General features: G+C 42.3%; 1 protein-coding gene across 8 annotated transcripts in view; it reads right to left on the bottom strand.

Moving 5' to 3' along the window:
• Window positions 1–5,090: 5,090 nt before the first annotated feature.
• The window catches only part of SLC35A5 (solute carrier family 35 member A5), a 30,193-nt gene continuing 18,141 nt past the window's right edge, over window positions 5,091–17,142 (bottom strand). For all 8 annotated transcript variants that reach the window (XM_049876090.1, XM_049876100.1, XM_049876129.1 and 5 more), the window contains exons 6-7: window positions 12,780–13,560; window positions 5,091–11,435 (exon numbers count right to left, since the gene is read on the bottom strand). In XM_049876090.1, coding sequence (XP_049732047.1) covers window positions 11,367–11,435; window positions 12,780–13,560 — 850 coding nt within the window. In that variant the 3' untranslated portion in view covers window positions 5,091–11,366. The remainder of the gene's footprint in view (window positions 11,436–12,779; window positions 13,561–17,142) is intronic.

Here is a 17,142-nt window from a genome sequence, read left to right as displayed (position 1 = left end):
CCACAGTAGTCAAAACAGCCTGGTACTGGGACAACATAGATACATAGACCAATGGAACAGAATTGAGAATGTAGATGTAAATTCATCCACCCATGAGCAGCTGATATTTGACAAAGGTCCAAAGTCCATTAATTTGGGAAAAGACAGTCTCTTCAACAAATGGTGCTGGCATAACTGGATATACATCTGCAAAAAAAAAAAAAAAAATGAAACAAGACCCATACCTCACACCATACACAAAAACTAACTCAAAATGGATCAAAGATGTAAATATAAAATCTAAAATGATAAAGATCATGGAAGAAAAAATAGGGACACCACTAGGAGCCCTAATACATGGCATAAGCAAAATACAAAACATTACTAACAACGCACAAACACCAGAAGAGAAACGAGATAACTGTTGTTGTTAGCTGCTGTCGAGTTGGTTCCGACTCATAGTAACCCTATGCACAACAGAAGGAAACACTGTTTACAATCGTTGTTGTGCTTGAGCTCATTGTTGCAGCCACTGTGTCAATCCACCTCTTTGGGGGTCTTCCCCTTTTCCGCTGACCCTGTACTCTGCAAAGCATGATGTCCTCCGGGGATTGATCCCTCCTGACAACATGTCCAAAGTATGTAAGACGCAGTCTCACCATCCTTGCTTCTAAGGAGCATTCTGGTTGTACTTCTAAGAGAGATTTGTTCGTTCTTTTGGCACTCCATGGTATATTCAATATTCTTTACCAACACCACGATTCAATCGATACACTGTTGCAGCCGTTTTTGAAAGATCTTCAGCAAAATTTTGCTTGCGTGTGATATTAATGATATTGTTCTATAATTTCTGCATTCAGTTGTATCACGTTTCTTGGGAATAGGCATAAACATGGATCTCTTCCAGTCAGTTGGCCAGGAAGCTGTCTTCCATTTTTCTTGGCATAGATGAGTGAGCACCTCCAGCGCTGCATCTGTTTCTTGAAACATCTCAATTGATAATCCATCAACTCCTGGAGCCTTGTTTTTCACCAATGCCTTCAGAGCAGCTTAGGCTTCTTCCTTCAGTGCCATCAGTTCCTGATCATATGCCACCTCTTGAAATGGTTGAATATCGACTAATTCTTTTTGGTATAATGACTCTGTGTATTCTTTCCATCTCCTTTTGATGCTTCCTGCGTCGTTTAATATTTTCCCCATAGAATCCTTCAGTATTGCAACCCGAGGCTTGATTTTTTTCTTCAGTTCTTTCAGCTTGAGAAACGCCCAGCATGTTCTTCCCTTTTGGTTTTCCATCTCCAGCTCTTTGCACAAGTCATTATAATACTTTACTTTGTCTTCTCGAGAAGCCCTTTGAAATCTTCTGTTCAGTTCTTTTACTTCATCAGTTCATCCTTTTGTTTTAGCTGCTCAACGTTTGAGAGCAAGTTTCAGAGTCTCATCTGCCATCCATCTTGGTCTTTCTTTCTTTCCTGTCTTTTCAATGACCTCTTGATGTCATTCCACAACTTGTCTGGTCTTCAGTCACTAGTGTTTAATGAGTCAAATCCATTCTTCAGATGGTCTCTAAATTCAGGTGGGATATACTCAAGGTCATATTTTGGCTCTCATGGACTTGCTCTGATTTTCTTCAGTTTCAGTTTGAACGTGCATATGAGCAATTGATGGTCTGTTCCACAGTCGGCCCCTGGCCTTGTTCTGACTGACGATATTGAGCTTTTCCATCATCTCTTTCCACAGATGTAGTCAATTTGATTTTTATGTGCTCCATCTGGTGAGGTCCATGTGTATAGTCGCTGTCTATGTTGGTGAAAGAAGGTATTAGCAACGAAGAAGTCATTGGTCTTGCAAAATTCTATCATTTGATCTCTGGCATTGTTCCTATCACCAAGGCCATATTTTTCAACTACTGATCCTTCTTCTTTGTTTCCAACTTCCGCATTCCAATCACCAGTAATTATCAGTGCATCTTGATCGCATGTTCGATCAATTTCAGACTGCAGCCAGAACAGCTGGTAAAAATCTTCTATTTCTTCATCTTTGGCCCTAGTAGTTGGTGTGTAAATTTGAATAATAGTCGTATTAACTGGTCTTCCTTGGAGGCATATGGATATTATCCTATCACTGACAGCATTGTACTTCAGGATAGATCTTTAAATGTTCTTTCTGACGATGAATGCAACATCATTCCTCTTCAAGTTGTCATTCCCAGCATAGTAGACTATATGATTGTCCAATTCAAAATGGCCAATATCAGTCCATTTCAGCTCACTAATGCCTAGGATATCCATGTTTATGCATTCTATTTCATTTTTGATCATTTCCAATTTTCCTAGATTCATACTTCACACATTCCAGTTTCCAGTTATTCATGGATGTTTGCAGCTGTTTCTTCTGAGTCATGCCACATCAGAAAATGAAGGTCCAGAAAGCTTTACTCCATCCATGTCATTAAGGTCGACCCTACTTTGAGGAGGCAGCTCTTCCCCAGTCATCTTTTGAGTGCCTTCCAACCTGGGGGCTCATCTTTCTGCACTATACCAGACAATGTTCCACTGCTATTCATAAGGTTTTCACTGGTAATACTTTTCAGAAGTAGACTGCTGGGTCCTTCTTCCTAGTCTGTCTTAGTCTGGAAGCTCAGCTGAAACCTGTCCTCCATGAGTGACCCTGCTGGTATATGAATATCGTTGGCATAGCTTCCAGCATCACAGCAACATGCAAACCACCACAGCACGACAAACTGACAGACACATGGGGGACTAGATAACTAAAAAAAAAAAAAAAAAGGAGCTCCTAAAAATCAAACACTTAAGCTTATCGAAAGACTTCACCAAAAGAGTAAAAAGACGACCTATAGACTGGGAAAAAATTTTGGCTAAGACAAATCCGATCAGTGTCTAATCTCTAAACTCTACAAGATACTGCAAAACCTCAACAACAAAAAGACGAATAACCCAGTTTTAAAATGGGCAAAGGGTATGAACAGGCACTTCACTAAAGAAGACATTCAGGTGGCTAACAGATACACGAGGAAATGCTCACGATCGTTAGCCATTGGAGAAATCCAAATCGAACTACAATGAGATACCATCTCACCCCAACAAGGCTAGCTGTTAATTCAAAAACACAAAATAATAAATGTTGGAGAGGCTATGGAGAAACTGGAACGCTTATACACTGCTGGTGGGAATATAAAATGATACAACTACTTCAGAAATTGAATTGGCGCTTCCTTAAAAAGCTAGAAATAGAACTACCATACGATCCAGCAATCCCACTCCTTGGAATATATCCTAGAGAAATAAGAGCCGTCACACGAATAGATACATGCACGCCCATCTTTATCACAGCACTGTTCACAATAGCAAAAAGATGGAAACAACCTATGTGTCCATCAAGGGATGAATGCATAAACAAACTATGGTATATTCACACAATGGAATACTACACAACAATAAAGAACAAGGATGAATCCATGAAACATCTCATAACAGGGATGAACCTGGAAGGCAGTATGCTGGTGAAATCGGTCAGTTGCAAAAAAACAAATATTGTATGAGACCACTATTATAAGAACTCAAGAAAAGGTTTAAATACAGAAGAAAACATTCTTTGATGGTTACAAAGGTGGGGAGGCACAGAGAGGGATATTCAGTAACTAGACAGTAAAAAAAAAAAAAATTTTTTTTTTTTTTTTCAGTAGATAAGAATTATTTTAGGTGAAGGGAAGGACAACACACAATACAGGACAAGTCAGCACAACTGGACTAAACCAAAAGCCAATAAGTTTCCTGAACACAACCAAACACTTCGAGGAACAGAGTGGCAGGAACTGGGGTCTGGGGACCATGGTTTCAGGGGACATCTAGGTCAACTGGCATAACTAAGTTTATTAAGAAAATGTTCTACATCCCACTTCGGTGAGTGGTGTCTGAAGTCTTGAAAGCTAGCAAGCGGCCATCTAAGATGCATCGATTGGTCCCAACCCACCTGGAGCAAAGGAGAACGAAGAACAAAGACACAAGGAAAATTTGAGCCCAAGAAACAGAAAGGGCAATATAAACCGAGATTTCATCAGCCTGAGGCCAGAAGAACTAGATGGTGCCTGGCTCCACCAATGACTGCCCTGACAGGGAACACAACAGAGAATCCCTGATGGAGCAGGAGAAAATTGGGGTGCAGAACTCAGTTTCTAGTAAAAAGACCAGACTTAACGGTCTGAGACTGGAGGAACCCCAGAAGACACAGCCCCCAGACTCTCTGTTAGCCCAAAACTAAAACCAATCCAAAAGCCAACTCTTCAGACAAAGATTAGACTGGACTATAAAACATAAAATGATACTTGTGAAGAGTATGCTTCTTAGCTCAAGTAGACACATGAGACTGTGGGCAGCTCCCGTCCCGGGGTGAGATGAGAAGGCAGAAAGGGACAGGAGCTGGTTGAATGGACACGGGGAATACAGGGTGGAAAGAAGAAGTGTGCTGTCACATTATAGGGAGAGCAGCTAGGGTCACATAAAAATATGTGTATGAATTTTTGTATGAGAAACCAACTTGAACTGTAGAAACATTAACTTAAAGCATAATAAAAAAAATTGAACTTTTAAATTTCATCAAATCTATTCTAGCACCAAATTCTAAGAGGCACCACTATTTTGTGTCCTGCTAAGAAACCATGGAAGCCCTGGTGGCGCAGTGATTAAGAGCTATAGTTGCTAACCAAAAGGTTGGCAGTTCAAATCCACCAGCTACTCCTTGGAAATCCTATGGGGCAGTTCTACTCTGTCCTGTAGGGTCGCTATGAGTCGGAATTGCCTCAATGGCAACAGGTTTGATTCAGGTGTAGTAACAAAACAGACTAGCAATGTAAAAGGAATTTATTTCAAATATTAAAAGAAACTTTCAGACTGGTTCAAAATATCTAACTTTCTCAGGGAGGTTAATGTACACAAAAGGATAAGAAAAAATATACCCAGTAATTCAATCAAAAATATGCTAGCAACAATAATTAATAAACTTTAATGATATCAATACTATCAACATAAATATCAATATATTATTAACATTGTTATAACATTAGCATTTATCATTTTTATATTAATGCCAAAAAATACAACAGTGAACAATGCAAAAGGAAAATGGTAAGAAACACCAGACAGTGAAAGAAATCTTGTAATAATAAATGGTGAACTGAGAAAACAGGCTATACCTTCTGTTTCAATGGCCATGGAACATACATGAAAACTGTCATAATGGAAAAATCCATAAATTCCAAAAACAGAAAGAGTACAGATCTCATTCTCCAACCAAAATGTGTGAAAACTAGAAATAAAGCGTGAACAAAAACCTCCATCACACTGCTGTTGACTTAAACGAGAATCTCGGGTAATAATGACACCACTATATTTCAACGTCTTTGGGGACTGGCCAAAGGTGTGCCAACTCCAAGGAATGTTTCTATTGGTCTTAAGCAGATTCATTAACAAACGAGACAGAACAAATGCATTTCACCAAGATGGAAAAAGAACATAAAACAGTAAAAATGACCTCGCCCTGCAGAAAACCTGTGCTCACCAGCTGCTGTAGTTGCCTCAAGCATCATCTTATCTCTGCCAGGATAAGTGACCAGGCTGAGGGGGCTGGGGTTGCGTTTCATTCTAACAATCCCATACGGATGTGGCATGGGGCCGGCTGCCTGCTCCCACCGGCCTCCGTGCCCTGGAAAGATTTAAAAAGCATCAGATTGATATGTTCCCTTGAAGTTTTGAAAGAGCTCACCAATAAAATTGCCTAGGCTTGGCCCTTTCTTGAGGGGCCCTTTTTTTCCACAACATTCTGTATTTCTTCTTTTTCTTGGTTTGCTCTTGGTCATTTGTATCTTGCTAAAAACAAAGGAACAAAAAACTGATTCTTCATGCAGAATTTCAAATTTATTAGCATAGGAATTTATGACTCATTCTCTCATAATTCTTTTTATTTCCCCTGTTACTGTAGTTCTATTTTCTTTCTCATTCTCAATTTTGTACGAATGGTTTCTCTGGGTCATTAAAAAAAAAGTTGGCAAACTGTTTCTAATGAATTTTTATTTTATCAAGGTTTTTAAATTTTTTTTAAAGGTTTATTTTATGTTCTTTTTCCATCTTATCTAGTTGAAATGCATTTGTTCTCATTCTTGTTTGTTAATAAACATGCTTATGTTAGGGGGTTGGCTGTGATTCAATTTCACCAAAACATTACCTTCTCATTAAATTCATGTTTGACTTTAAAATGTATTGGTTGTATAGCTTTAGTTGTACTTTAGAAATTTGTTTTGGTTTTCATATAAAAACTATAAGCAAAGGACGTTGTAATTCGTATTTTTTTGTACATATTTAAATAACATTAAAGCAGAATAAAATGTCAACACTGACATGCTTGAGAATTCGTTTACATTTAAAAGAGAACGACTGCTCTAGGCTTTACGGAGGGAGGATCACTTTCTTTCCAGTGAGTTTGAGTTTCTCTGCCTCTTCTTCCTGCTGTAAAGATGAGTTTGTGGCGAAATGAGGGCACAAGCAAACGGGAAAGGAGGCAAGGGGAACATGGGCTGTGTTTGGTCAAGTTCGTTGGGCTGGCACATAAGGTAAGGATTCCCTGAAGTCGTATATTGTCTTGTCCAGCTCACCACTGGCAGGGATTCCACATGGCACATTCGGAGGCAAAAAAGCCTTAGTTATAAACAGAGTAACTGTCCCCTGAGTGTCCCCTCTGACACGGACCTTCGAAAGCCTAAGGCAACAGGATGTAGCTGGCTAAAGGATTCAGATCCTGTATCTAACTCATCTCTCCTCCTCTAACCAACAGCTGCCTTCCTGCCCCTCCTGAGGGTCAGGCACATTTCTGGGCAGAAGTTCAGTTCCAGGACCAGTGACGGCTGGAGCCAGGCCATGGCACAACGGGCCCTTCCGGTATCTAATCAATGGCCATTCAGGAATTATGACAGAAGAGAATAAGAGTAATGGGAAGGGGCTTTAGAAACCATTTAGTCTAACTTCTCTGCCAAGGAAGCAATCTCTTCTAAAACATCCCTGATAGTGATGCATAAAAATAACCTCTCCCTAAATCTTCAGAGAATTTACTACTCATTCTCTACTACTCTCCAGGGGCACCTTCCATTGGTGAAAACTATCAGTTGTTGGGGGGGAACCGGTTGCCATCAATTCCAGCTCATGGTGAACCCCAAACGTGTGTTACCGAGTAGAACTGCTCCACGGGGTTTTCTTGGTTGTGATCTTCACAGAAGCAGATTGCCGGCCTTTTTCATGGTGCAGCTGGGTAGGTTCAAACTGCTGATCTTTAGCAGTCGAGCGCAAACCGTTTGTGCCACTCAAGAAACCTTTTGTTCAGAGTCTTCTTTAAAACGAAAGAATAGCCACTGCCCTAAACTCGCACTGCATTTGGTTCTCCAGCGTGCAAGTCTGCTTTTTAAACATGACCGTTGCTCTTCTGGAAACCCTGGTGGCATAGTGGTTAAGTGCTGTGGCTGCTAACCAAAAGGTCTGCAGTTCAAATCAACCAGGAGCTCCTTGGAAACCCTGTGGGGGCAGTTCTACTGTCCTGTAGGGTTGCTATCCGTCAGAATTGACTCAATGGCAGTGGGTTTGGTTTTTTGGTTTTCATTGCTCTTCTCTCCAGGTTATACAGTCCCTTGACTCCAAGAACATCTAAGATCATAGGATGTTGTTTCTAGGCCTCTCATCTTTTAAAATGGTGGTACCCTAAAAGTACTCCCGTGCATTCACCTCAGTTCCAGTTCTATTGGTGGTGTCATGGATTGAACTGCGTCCCCCAAAATATATGCCAACTTGACTATTATGTTAATGAGGCAGACTCAATCAACATGATTAGGTTGTATTTTACATCAGTCTCTTTTGAGATGTAAAAGACAGAAGCGAGCAGAGAGGATAGGGACCTCATGCCACCAAGAATGAAGAACTGGGAGGGGAGTGTATCCTTTCAACCTGGGGGCCCTGTGCTGAGAAGCTCCTAGACCAGAAGATTAATGACAAGGACCTTCCCCCAGAGCTGACAAAGATAGAAGTCCTTCCTCTGGAGCTGGTGCCCTTAATTCAGACTTTTAGCCTCCTACGTTGTGAGAGAATAAATTTGTTTGTTAAAGCCATTCACTTATTTGTTATAGCAGCACTAGGTAACTAAGACAGGTAGTAAAAAAGCACAACTAAACCTTATTCTGAGCAACAACACGCTTCCCAAAAAGGAGTGTGATGGATAAGGTTGTGTGTGAACTTGGCTGGGCCGTGAGCTTCCGTGGTTCGGCAGTTAGGATGCAGTTTTGCAGTCCTCCGATGCTGCGATCACTTCCACGATAAGACTTGGTATCATGTGAGCACCTCCATGATGGGATCTGCTGTAACCAGTCAGACTGAAAGGGAGTTTCCTTGGGCATGTAGCCTCCATCAAATAAAACTGGACATCCTGGCCGGGCTTGTGGGCTTTTGCTCACTCTGGATCCCGCTGCTGGCTTCCGTTCATCTGACCTCTGGTTCTTAGGACTTGAGCTAGCAGCTTACTTGTGATTCTGCCTGGGGATCTTGGAATTTGTCCATTTTTGCAGGCTGTGAGCAAGAGCCTTGCTCTCTGACTTGCTGATTTTGGGTTTGCCAGCCTCTGCGGCTGCATCAATCAGGAGAAGCCTCTATCCTGACCCGTGGACTTGGGACATTCCAGTCCCTACAACCTTGCGAGCCATTTCCTTGATATCAATCTCTCTCTACATATATGTATATGCTTTACTGGTTCTGCTTCTCTAGAGAACCCAGCCTAAGACAAGGGGGGTGGAAAAAAAACAAACTGTAAATAAAAAACCAATCTTCATGCACTACTGGAATCTTCTATTTAATGCATTTTATAAGTGTCACCTTTGTAAATAATATTTTTACAATTGTATCTGTTCTGTAAGATAAAATTTTTGCACGCTTTATTTCCCAAAAGTGAGCTTCTTCCGCACCTTATTTTCCTTATCTTTAAAATGAATCGCCATAACAGATGTAATCTTCCTGGTTAATGGAACTCTGGTTGGAATGCCTCTGATAAGGTGACCAGATTACTTATTCTCAGAAGTTAAGATCTACCAAAGAGAAAATTATAAAACTTGTCTCATTCCATTTTTAGAAATAAACAGAATTCCACATTGCACCTGACATCACAGAGTGGCGACCCATGATAAAGGGTTAAGAAGTATTTTAATTACAAATTTTCCACCAATTCCTGCCAACCATATGACTCTGCGTATCACAGATGGAGGCTTTCTCCACTCCTGTCAATACAACAGAAAAAAAAAAAAATCTGTCAAGATGATAAGCACTTTGTTCAGAGTTGGAATTTCTCTCCTATTCAATAATCTGATTGTCGATCAACTACCAGGACACTTCATTTTTCCGTTTTTGAAGAAACTCTAAGATGTAAACATTCCCTACCCCCAATAATTTTTTTAGTTATTATTCATATACGATATGAAATAAATCACAGTATTTTACCTCACGGATGCTGGTGGCGCAGTGGTTAAGTGCTCAGCTGCTAGCTAACCAAAAAGGTTGGTAGTTCGAACCCACCAGCAGCAGCTCCACAGGAGAGACGTGGCAGCCTGCTTCCATCAAGATTGCAGCCTTAGAAACCGTATGGGGCAGTTCTAGTCTGTCCTATAGACTATGAATCGGAGCTGACTCAACGGCAACTTAAAAAAAAAATCTTTATATTTACTTGCATGAAAATCAGGGTAAAGAGGAGAAGTAATGCATATAGGCTGCATGAGAATGACACCTTGAAGTTCACATTTACAGGGTGGTACCTGTTGACATAGGGCCCCAGAAGCCAAGGCCTGCTTGTCTATCGTCATCCACCTGTATGACACAGGCTGGGCCTCAGTTTTGTTAGTTTTCTATCACCCGACTGGAAACCCTGGTGGCATAGTGGTTAAGTACTGCAGTTGCTAACCAAAAAGTCAGCAGTCTGAATCCACCAGGCGCTCCTTGGAAACTCTATGTGGCAGTTCTACTCTGCCCTACAGGGTCGCCCTTGGCAACTCTACGGGGCAGTTCTACTCTGCCCTACAGGGTCGCCCTTGAAAACTCTATGGGGCAGGTCTACTCTGCCCTACGGGGTTGCCCTTGGCAACTCTATGGGGCAGTTCTACTCTGCCCTACAGGGTCGCCCTTGAAAACTCTATGGGGCAGGTCTACTCTGCCCTACGGGGTCGCCATGGGTCGGAAAGGCAACGCGCTTGGCTTTTGGTTTATCACGTGATTTCTGTGCCTTATAAAGTGAGTGTGCCGCATGCAAATGCACCTCAAAAGACATCGTGCGTGCTAAGTGTGAAAAGTTATTACTGTAAAATGCTGTATTTTCTCGGCTTTTCGAGTAACGCTATTTACGCTTCAATCTAAGTCAACACTTGGCTGCAAAGGAATCCCTTTAAAAGGGTTCTTAAGCATTAGTCTTACCGGATGAGTCTGAAGTCAGAGCCTTAACTCTGGCAACAGGGTATGACACAAACACACAAAACAGTCACCAGCTCTGAATAACAAAAATAAAACCAAATTCCTTTGTATTAATTCTCCAAAACGCAATAACCCAAGAGTAACGCGGTCAAGATTTTGTGATCTACAAACTGAGGAGAAACAAAGACATGACTTGTCCAAGTGATGAGTCACAAGCGGTAACTGGTGATTGGGAAACAACTTTCACTTAAGCTGCCGCTTATCGGTGCAGAGAAACATCGATAACTAAAAATCCGGTTTCCCATGAATTCCTAAAAATTGCTTCTTCAGCAAAACATTTCGCACAGACTACATCACCCCAAATCTACAGTGTAGCCGGACAGTCGGGCTCCTCAGCCACATTTTAAGACAGAGTCCTATTGTTTCTTCGCTACAAAATGAGTATCTCTCAGGCCTTAAAATTCAAGGGGCAACCTAGGTGATGTTTATAATCATAAAAAAGGGAAGGCTTTGGCGTGCAGACTAGCACTACGTGAATATCAGTATCTGGCAAACTGATTTCTACTGGTGTATTTACAGGGTATGGTTACTACTGTGATTACTGCAAGCTTTCTGGAACTCTGAAGACAAGGGAAACATCTGTAAGTACCCCTTCCTGGCTTCTCCAGCACGGGGGCATTGCTGCAGTCGCTACGCTATTAAGTCCTCCGTCAGTCCCTCAGAACTTGCCAGTTTTTGGCTGCTTCAAGCCTTGGATGGAGTTGTTTAGCAATTGGTTAGACACAGGCAAAGGGTTATATTTTAGAAACATTCTCAGTGTGTCAAAGTGAAAAGTATTTCGAATGTGAAAATTAAGCTCGTGAGAGCTGCCAATTATCTGGGTACTAATCAGAAAGCATCTTCATCCGACTCATTATCACTCTTGAGTTTGGTAAGTCGCTGCAGCTCCTCCCCGTCCTGCAAGGAAACAAGAAATCAGCCGTTAAACCCACACTAGGGAGACACCATTTCTAATGACTGCTAATGATGACTTATGTGTCATCAGTCTTTTATTTAATTAAAGTATAAATATAATATGGCCAAATGAAGTTAAATAAATACTTTTTTAAGTTTTTGGAAAGCTAATTGCAGAAGAACACCGAGATAATGAAAAAGTGAAATGCACTCAGTACTTGGATTTCAAAGTCAACAGGATGAGCCAAAGCACCCTCTGCTGGTCTTGAGGAGAAATAACTAAAAGGTGAAGGAATAAATTATAGACCTTGCTACCTACACTGGTTTTCCTTTACTTAAAAAAGTAGGGCAAACAGTGTTACTGGCCAGTTGGAGAAGAATGAGGGGCTTCTGAGAGCAAAGCATTTGGTACCCGCGGTTCCAGCCTTTCACCCTGCGCACCTGTCCTCACCACTTCGGGGCACTGCATCAAGCTGAACTGCACCCTGAACCCTAATAAGCAACAGCTTCACTTTCCCAACGAGTGAAATGTTCATGTATGAAATGTTTCCAATGCTGTGCTCACGAAAACTGAAACCTAAAGCTCGACAGAGGAGTCTATTTTATCTCTGATTTAAACACGTATTTAACTCCTTAACTGTATCTGCAGAAGATACCGGATCTGCTAACAACACTACCGACAGACCCTTTTAAAGACAACAACATGCAACGGGCAGATATTCAGAATAACAGCATCAGCATTTGTCTGGAAAATATTTTTCTCCTAAATGCAGAGATCTCTTTGAAAACCTTCTTCTTAGTGGGATTAAGAGGCCCTGCTCTTCTGGCACACTGGTTTATCAGTAACTACAGGGAGAATTAAGGAGCCAGGTTCTCTATTTAATAGGACGTATTTTTTTATTTTTATCAACGTATAAGGTCAAGTTTTCTTACGAATGAGGCTTGTCTCCTGAACAAGGTGGAGTGGAAAGACCAGTGGACTAGGAGTCGGACCCCACAGGTCTACCACCAGGTCTTCACTGATTAGCTGTAAACCAGTCTCTGAGACGGCTTCTTCACTTGCAAAATTAGGGAGACTGGACAAGATAACTTGCAAGGCATCTCCCAGTTCTGTGAGGCTATGGTATCCTATGATACAACTAACTTGTAAGCTTCTTGGGGCCATGGTTTATACTTTTTCTCCACACTTGACAGCATTTATCACAAGCCCTGGCACACATCAGCAGTCCAACAAATGCTGCTTGGCTGATTTTTAAAGTCAAAGAGCTCCAGTGCACTCTGACAAATCAGGCCTTTATCTCTGAATAGCCACACTTGGAATCTGAGAGCAACATCCTCACAGCTTACCCCACTGGAGCGCTCCCGAAGGCTGCCACTCAGATCGCGGACCCTTTCTTGTCTAGGTACGTGTTCCAGTCCTTGAGGCTTGCTGGCGTTATAAATAAATATAGAGAGAAGGACTGACGGGGCTTCCAAGAAAAACTCTAGGGAGGGCCTGAAGTCAAACACCAAGACAGACACAGTCGTGATGATGACAGTGGTGACCTGGGCCATCAAAACATGGAACATATTATCCAGAAACTTAAGGATGAAAGCCACTGAGAGACCCTGGAATGCAGTAACAAAAATAAGGGCTACTGAAAATGCATTGTGGCCAAAGAACAATCCGCAGTTCTTAACCTGATCGCGGTTACTCCTCTGAAGGCCCAGGGTGAGCGCGTTAAAAAGGACACCAAAGAAATAGAGTTTGCTGTTCTGTATGAAGATGCTCTCGGCGAGCTGCTTCCCCTCCTTCAGGATCTTTTCATTATAGACATTGGCCATCGAGGAGATGAAACACTGTACTATAATAAGGACGTGGCCCAAGCCAAGACGGAAGTGACGGAAGACCCTGGTGGTGGCATTCCACTTAGCTTCAGGGAAAGCCCACTCCTCCGCTGTGCAATTATCTTTTCTGGGACACTCGTGTTTGAAAAGCAGGCAGGAATTGGACGGCTGGAAGAAGGCATCGTGATGAAACCCATGCCCTGCCAAGTCAGGCTGGGAAGCTTTGGTTCCGGCAGTCAGAGCCACAATAGACAAAAACAGAATCAGGAGGGAGGCCCACTGTATCCAGGTCAGGTGCCGCCTAGTCAAAGAGGAAAAACAAGATTTTACTACTGTTTTCTTTTGCTATAGCAGTAATTTCTACTGACAAGTCCAAGAGATGCCCGAGTACTTGGTTGGGCAAACTGTACATTCGTTGCTAGCACTGCCCACAATTCAAGCTCCAAGGAAACATGTTGGTGCCCGTCTTACTTATCTAGTGCTGCCAGAACAGAAATATCACAAGTGGATGGCTTTGACAAACGGAAGCTTATTCTGTCACAGTCTAGAAGACTAAAAGCCCAAATTCAGGGAGTCAGCTCTGTTGGCTCTGGAGGAAGGTCCTTGTCATCAATCTTCCCCTGGACTAGGGTTCCCATGCAGGAACCCGAGGTCCAAAGGATGCTCTGCTCCCAGAGCTGCTTTCTTGGTGGTAGGAGGTCCCCCACTCCCTGCTTGATTCCCTTTCCTTTTACCTCTTGTGAGATAAAAGGTCACACCCCAAGGAAACTCCCTTCGTGTTGGATCAGGGATGTGACCTGAGTAAGGGTGTTATATCCCGCCCTAATCCTCTTTAACGTAATCTAATCGTCCCGCATTACCCACAGACAAAGATTAGGATTTACAACACACAGGGAAATTATATCAGTCCCACAAAATGGAGGACAACTACACAATACTGGGAATCATGGCCTAACCAAGTTGATACGTATTTTTGGGGGACATAATTCAGTCCATGACAAGGCCTCTGCTTCTCACACGTGGCGTTTTTATTCACTTTTCTAATAGCTGTCCCTTAAAGCCAGTGAGTCACTTCTCCCCTGCAGATCTGTGGTCAACCTATAGGTTTCAGTAAGCCTCCTTTCATTTCCAGAGGTGATCTCAGGCCCGGACAGCATTTATCATCATATATTATTATTATTAAGTTGCCTGGTAACTTATTTGCTATAAAGCCAGTTATAACAAGGATTCCTAACGAAGTGTTCACGAACCAGAAAGTATGTGGACGAGCTGTAGGAACCTGTGGATTCTCGCAGTGTTTCCAAATCTTCTGTACAGGTGCATTCTCCCCCGCTGGGGCGATTCTTCAAAGCTTCATCAAATCTTCCAAGGTGCTCATGAGCCAAAAAAGGCTTGAGGAGGAAGCTCGCCCCTCGATCCGTGATCTAAGCACAACACGTTATTCAGCAAACTGCTGGAGGTTTACACAAGGATGAGGATGATCTTCTGAGCAGTGGTTCACAGTTTACAAGGTCCTAACAGTGTTTTTTCCTTGGCGGTGGTGGGGGGGGGTGGTGCTAACTACAAACTTGTGAGATACAGAGGACAGGTATTATGATTATGCCATTTTGCCGATTTATTCAGTTCAACAGACATTTAATAAGCAGCCACCAGGTTCCAGACATCTTAGGGAAATCAAGACTTGACCCCCATCCTCAGGATTTTATACTTCAGTAGGGAGACAGCCATGGAACTAGCTGACGACGATATAATGTGTGGTAACTGACACAAGCAGAGATATGCATGGTAAGAGTCAGGAGCACCGGAAAAGGAGTCAGGGATGGCTTCCAAGAGAAAACGGCACTTGAGCTGGTGGAGGAAACATAAACTGGAGCCTGCCATGTGAAAAGGAAGGGGGTGGATATGGCAGGCAGAGGAAGTTCTGTGCAAGGTCAAGAACGTACGATGCTAATGGTGGGAGGAGCACCTGACCCAGGTCATCAGCAGCATTCTGGGGGGAGCAAAATCTTAGCCAGGTGAAGAGGAACCCCAAGAATGACCTAAGCTAAGGCAGAAGTTTAAAGCAACAGGTGAGAAGCTGAAATTATAAGGCATTTTTGCACTGGCACATTGATGGAATATCTACTATGGGGCCGGGCAATTCCTGCTCGTGAGGAAGAAGCAGTGCTCAATGAGGCTGACTGACTTCCCTAAGGTCACGTATTTGTGAAAGAGTAAAGAAAGGATAAGGTAGCACAGTAGTTAAGTGCTTGACCGCTAACTGAAAGGTCGGCAGTTCAAGCCCACCAGCCCCCCTGTGGGAGAAAGATCTAGCAGTCTGCTTCCGTAAAGATTGCAGCCTTGGAAACCCTACAGGACAGTTCTACTCTGTCCAAAATGGTCACTATAAGTCGGAATCAACTTGACGGCAATGGGTTTTACTGTATATTACAGACAAATAAGGCAAGACATAATCTACTGTTCCTTTAGATTTCAATTCTGACAACTGCAAGCTTTCAGATAACGGTGACAGTGAGAAAAAAAAAAACCTAAGAAGACACTTAAGCTAAATGGTACCTACTGCAAACAATTACTGATTCAAAGTAACATTTCAAAAATCATTAAAGATATGGCTGAAAATGGTGGATTTCCAACAAAGAAATTACCCTACAGTGTTGGATAAGGATCTGAGTCCTTACACATGATCACTGGCTCTGCATGGTGGGTTCTGTACCTCACAGCTAAGCCAGTGCAACACAGACGTTCATTATTGCGCTCTGCCCACTGCCCCTGTAAAGCATCCCTGCTGGTGCTCAGAGCTGAGCGTGAGCCATCAGAAGGTACTCCACCCGAGTGCCTCTGCTCCTACCAGACTGTTTGTTCATGAAGAGTCTGTTTCTAAATGTGATTCTGCCAGGAGACCTCATTGTTCTGTGTATGGGTGCGTGTATATACAGTACATATGGGTACATAAACTGATAAACCATGAGTGGAAAAACTAAGTTGAGCAACTTGGAAAGACTGTTGTTGTAAAGGGCCATCGAGTCGATTCTGACTCACAGCGACCCTACAGGACAGAGAAGAACTGCCCCCACAGCGTTTCCAAGGAGTTGCTGGTGGATTCGAACTGCCGACCTTTTGGTTACCAGCCATAATTCTTAACCACTGCACCACCGGGGCTCTTGAGCTAATTATAAAAGATGAGGGAACAAACAATAAATCTCTAGAAGAATTCGACTTTAAAAGTATTTTTAAGGACTTGTTTCACTTCAAAGAAACTGAAACCAGAAATCATGGATGACGTATAATAAATGTCACTTCATGCCAGAAAGAACTCAAAGAACTCCTATCAGCAAACCTCACCCATACTCAAAGGACAAGCCTTAGCTCTACAGGCAAAGAATGATCAAATAAATGTACATTTGCGTGTTTTAAGCTAAAATAAATTGCTTAAGGGATCGATTCGGTTGCATGATTCCCCACTCTGAGTTCTAGCAAACTGGACAATTAAGTATAAATTGCATCTGGTAAGTGCACTCCTAACATACCTGGTGGCAGTAAGCCAAGGCACAGCAAGCATGTGACTAAGTGGAGGCCTGCACAACTGTTTTCTGAGGAAACTACACACATTTCTTAGTAGCACAGAGTGATCATGAGCACAGCTCTGAGGAATGATGATTTATCAAGTGGATGATTTTGGAGAAAATGCCTGTACTGCTCAGCGGCACTTTCCTTCATTCTTCTGCTGGTTTAGACAGTAACTAAGTTACCATAACTTCCAAGGCATCTATCATATGTTTCAAAATGTTTTTTAACAATTTTTCCCATAGCTTCCCTTTGAAGACATCAGAGAAGCTTAAACATTCTTTTTTTAAAAAGTAAGTGCTGATCTTGGTTACCTTTT

Source organism: Elephas maximus, chromosome 1 (assembly GCF_024166365.1).
Source record: "Elephas maximus indicus isolate mEleMax1 chromosome 1, mEleMax1 primary haplotype, whole genome shotgun sequence".
Lineage (NCBI taxonomy): Eukaryota > Metazoa > Chordata > Mammalia > Proboscidea > Elephantidae > Elephas > Elephas maximus.
The sequence above is the reverse complement of the archived record's forward strand: the minus strand, read 5'-3'. Positions and strand labels throughout refer to the sequence as shown.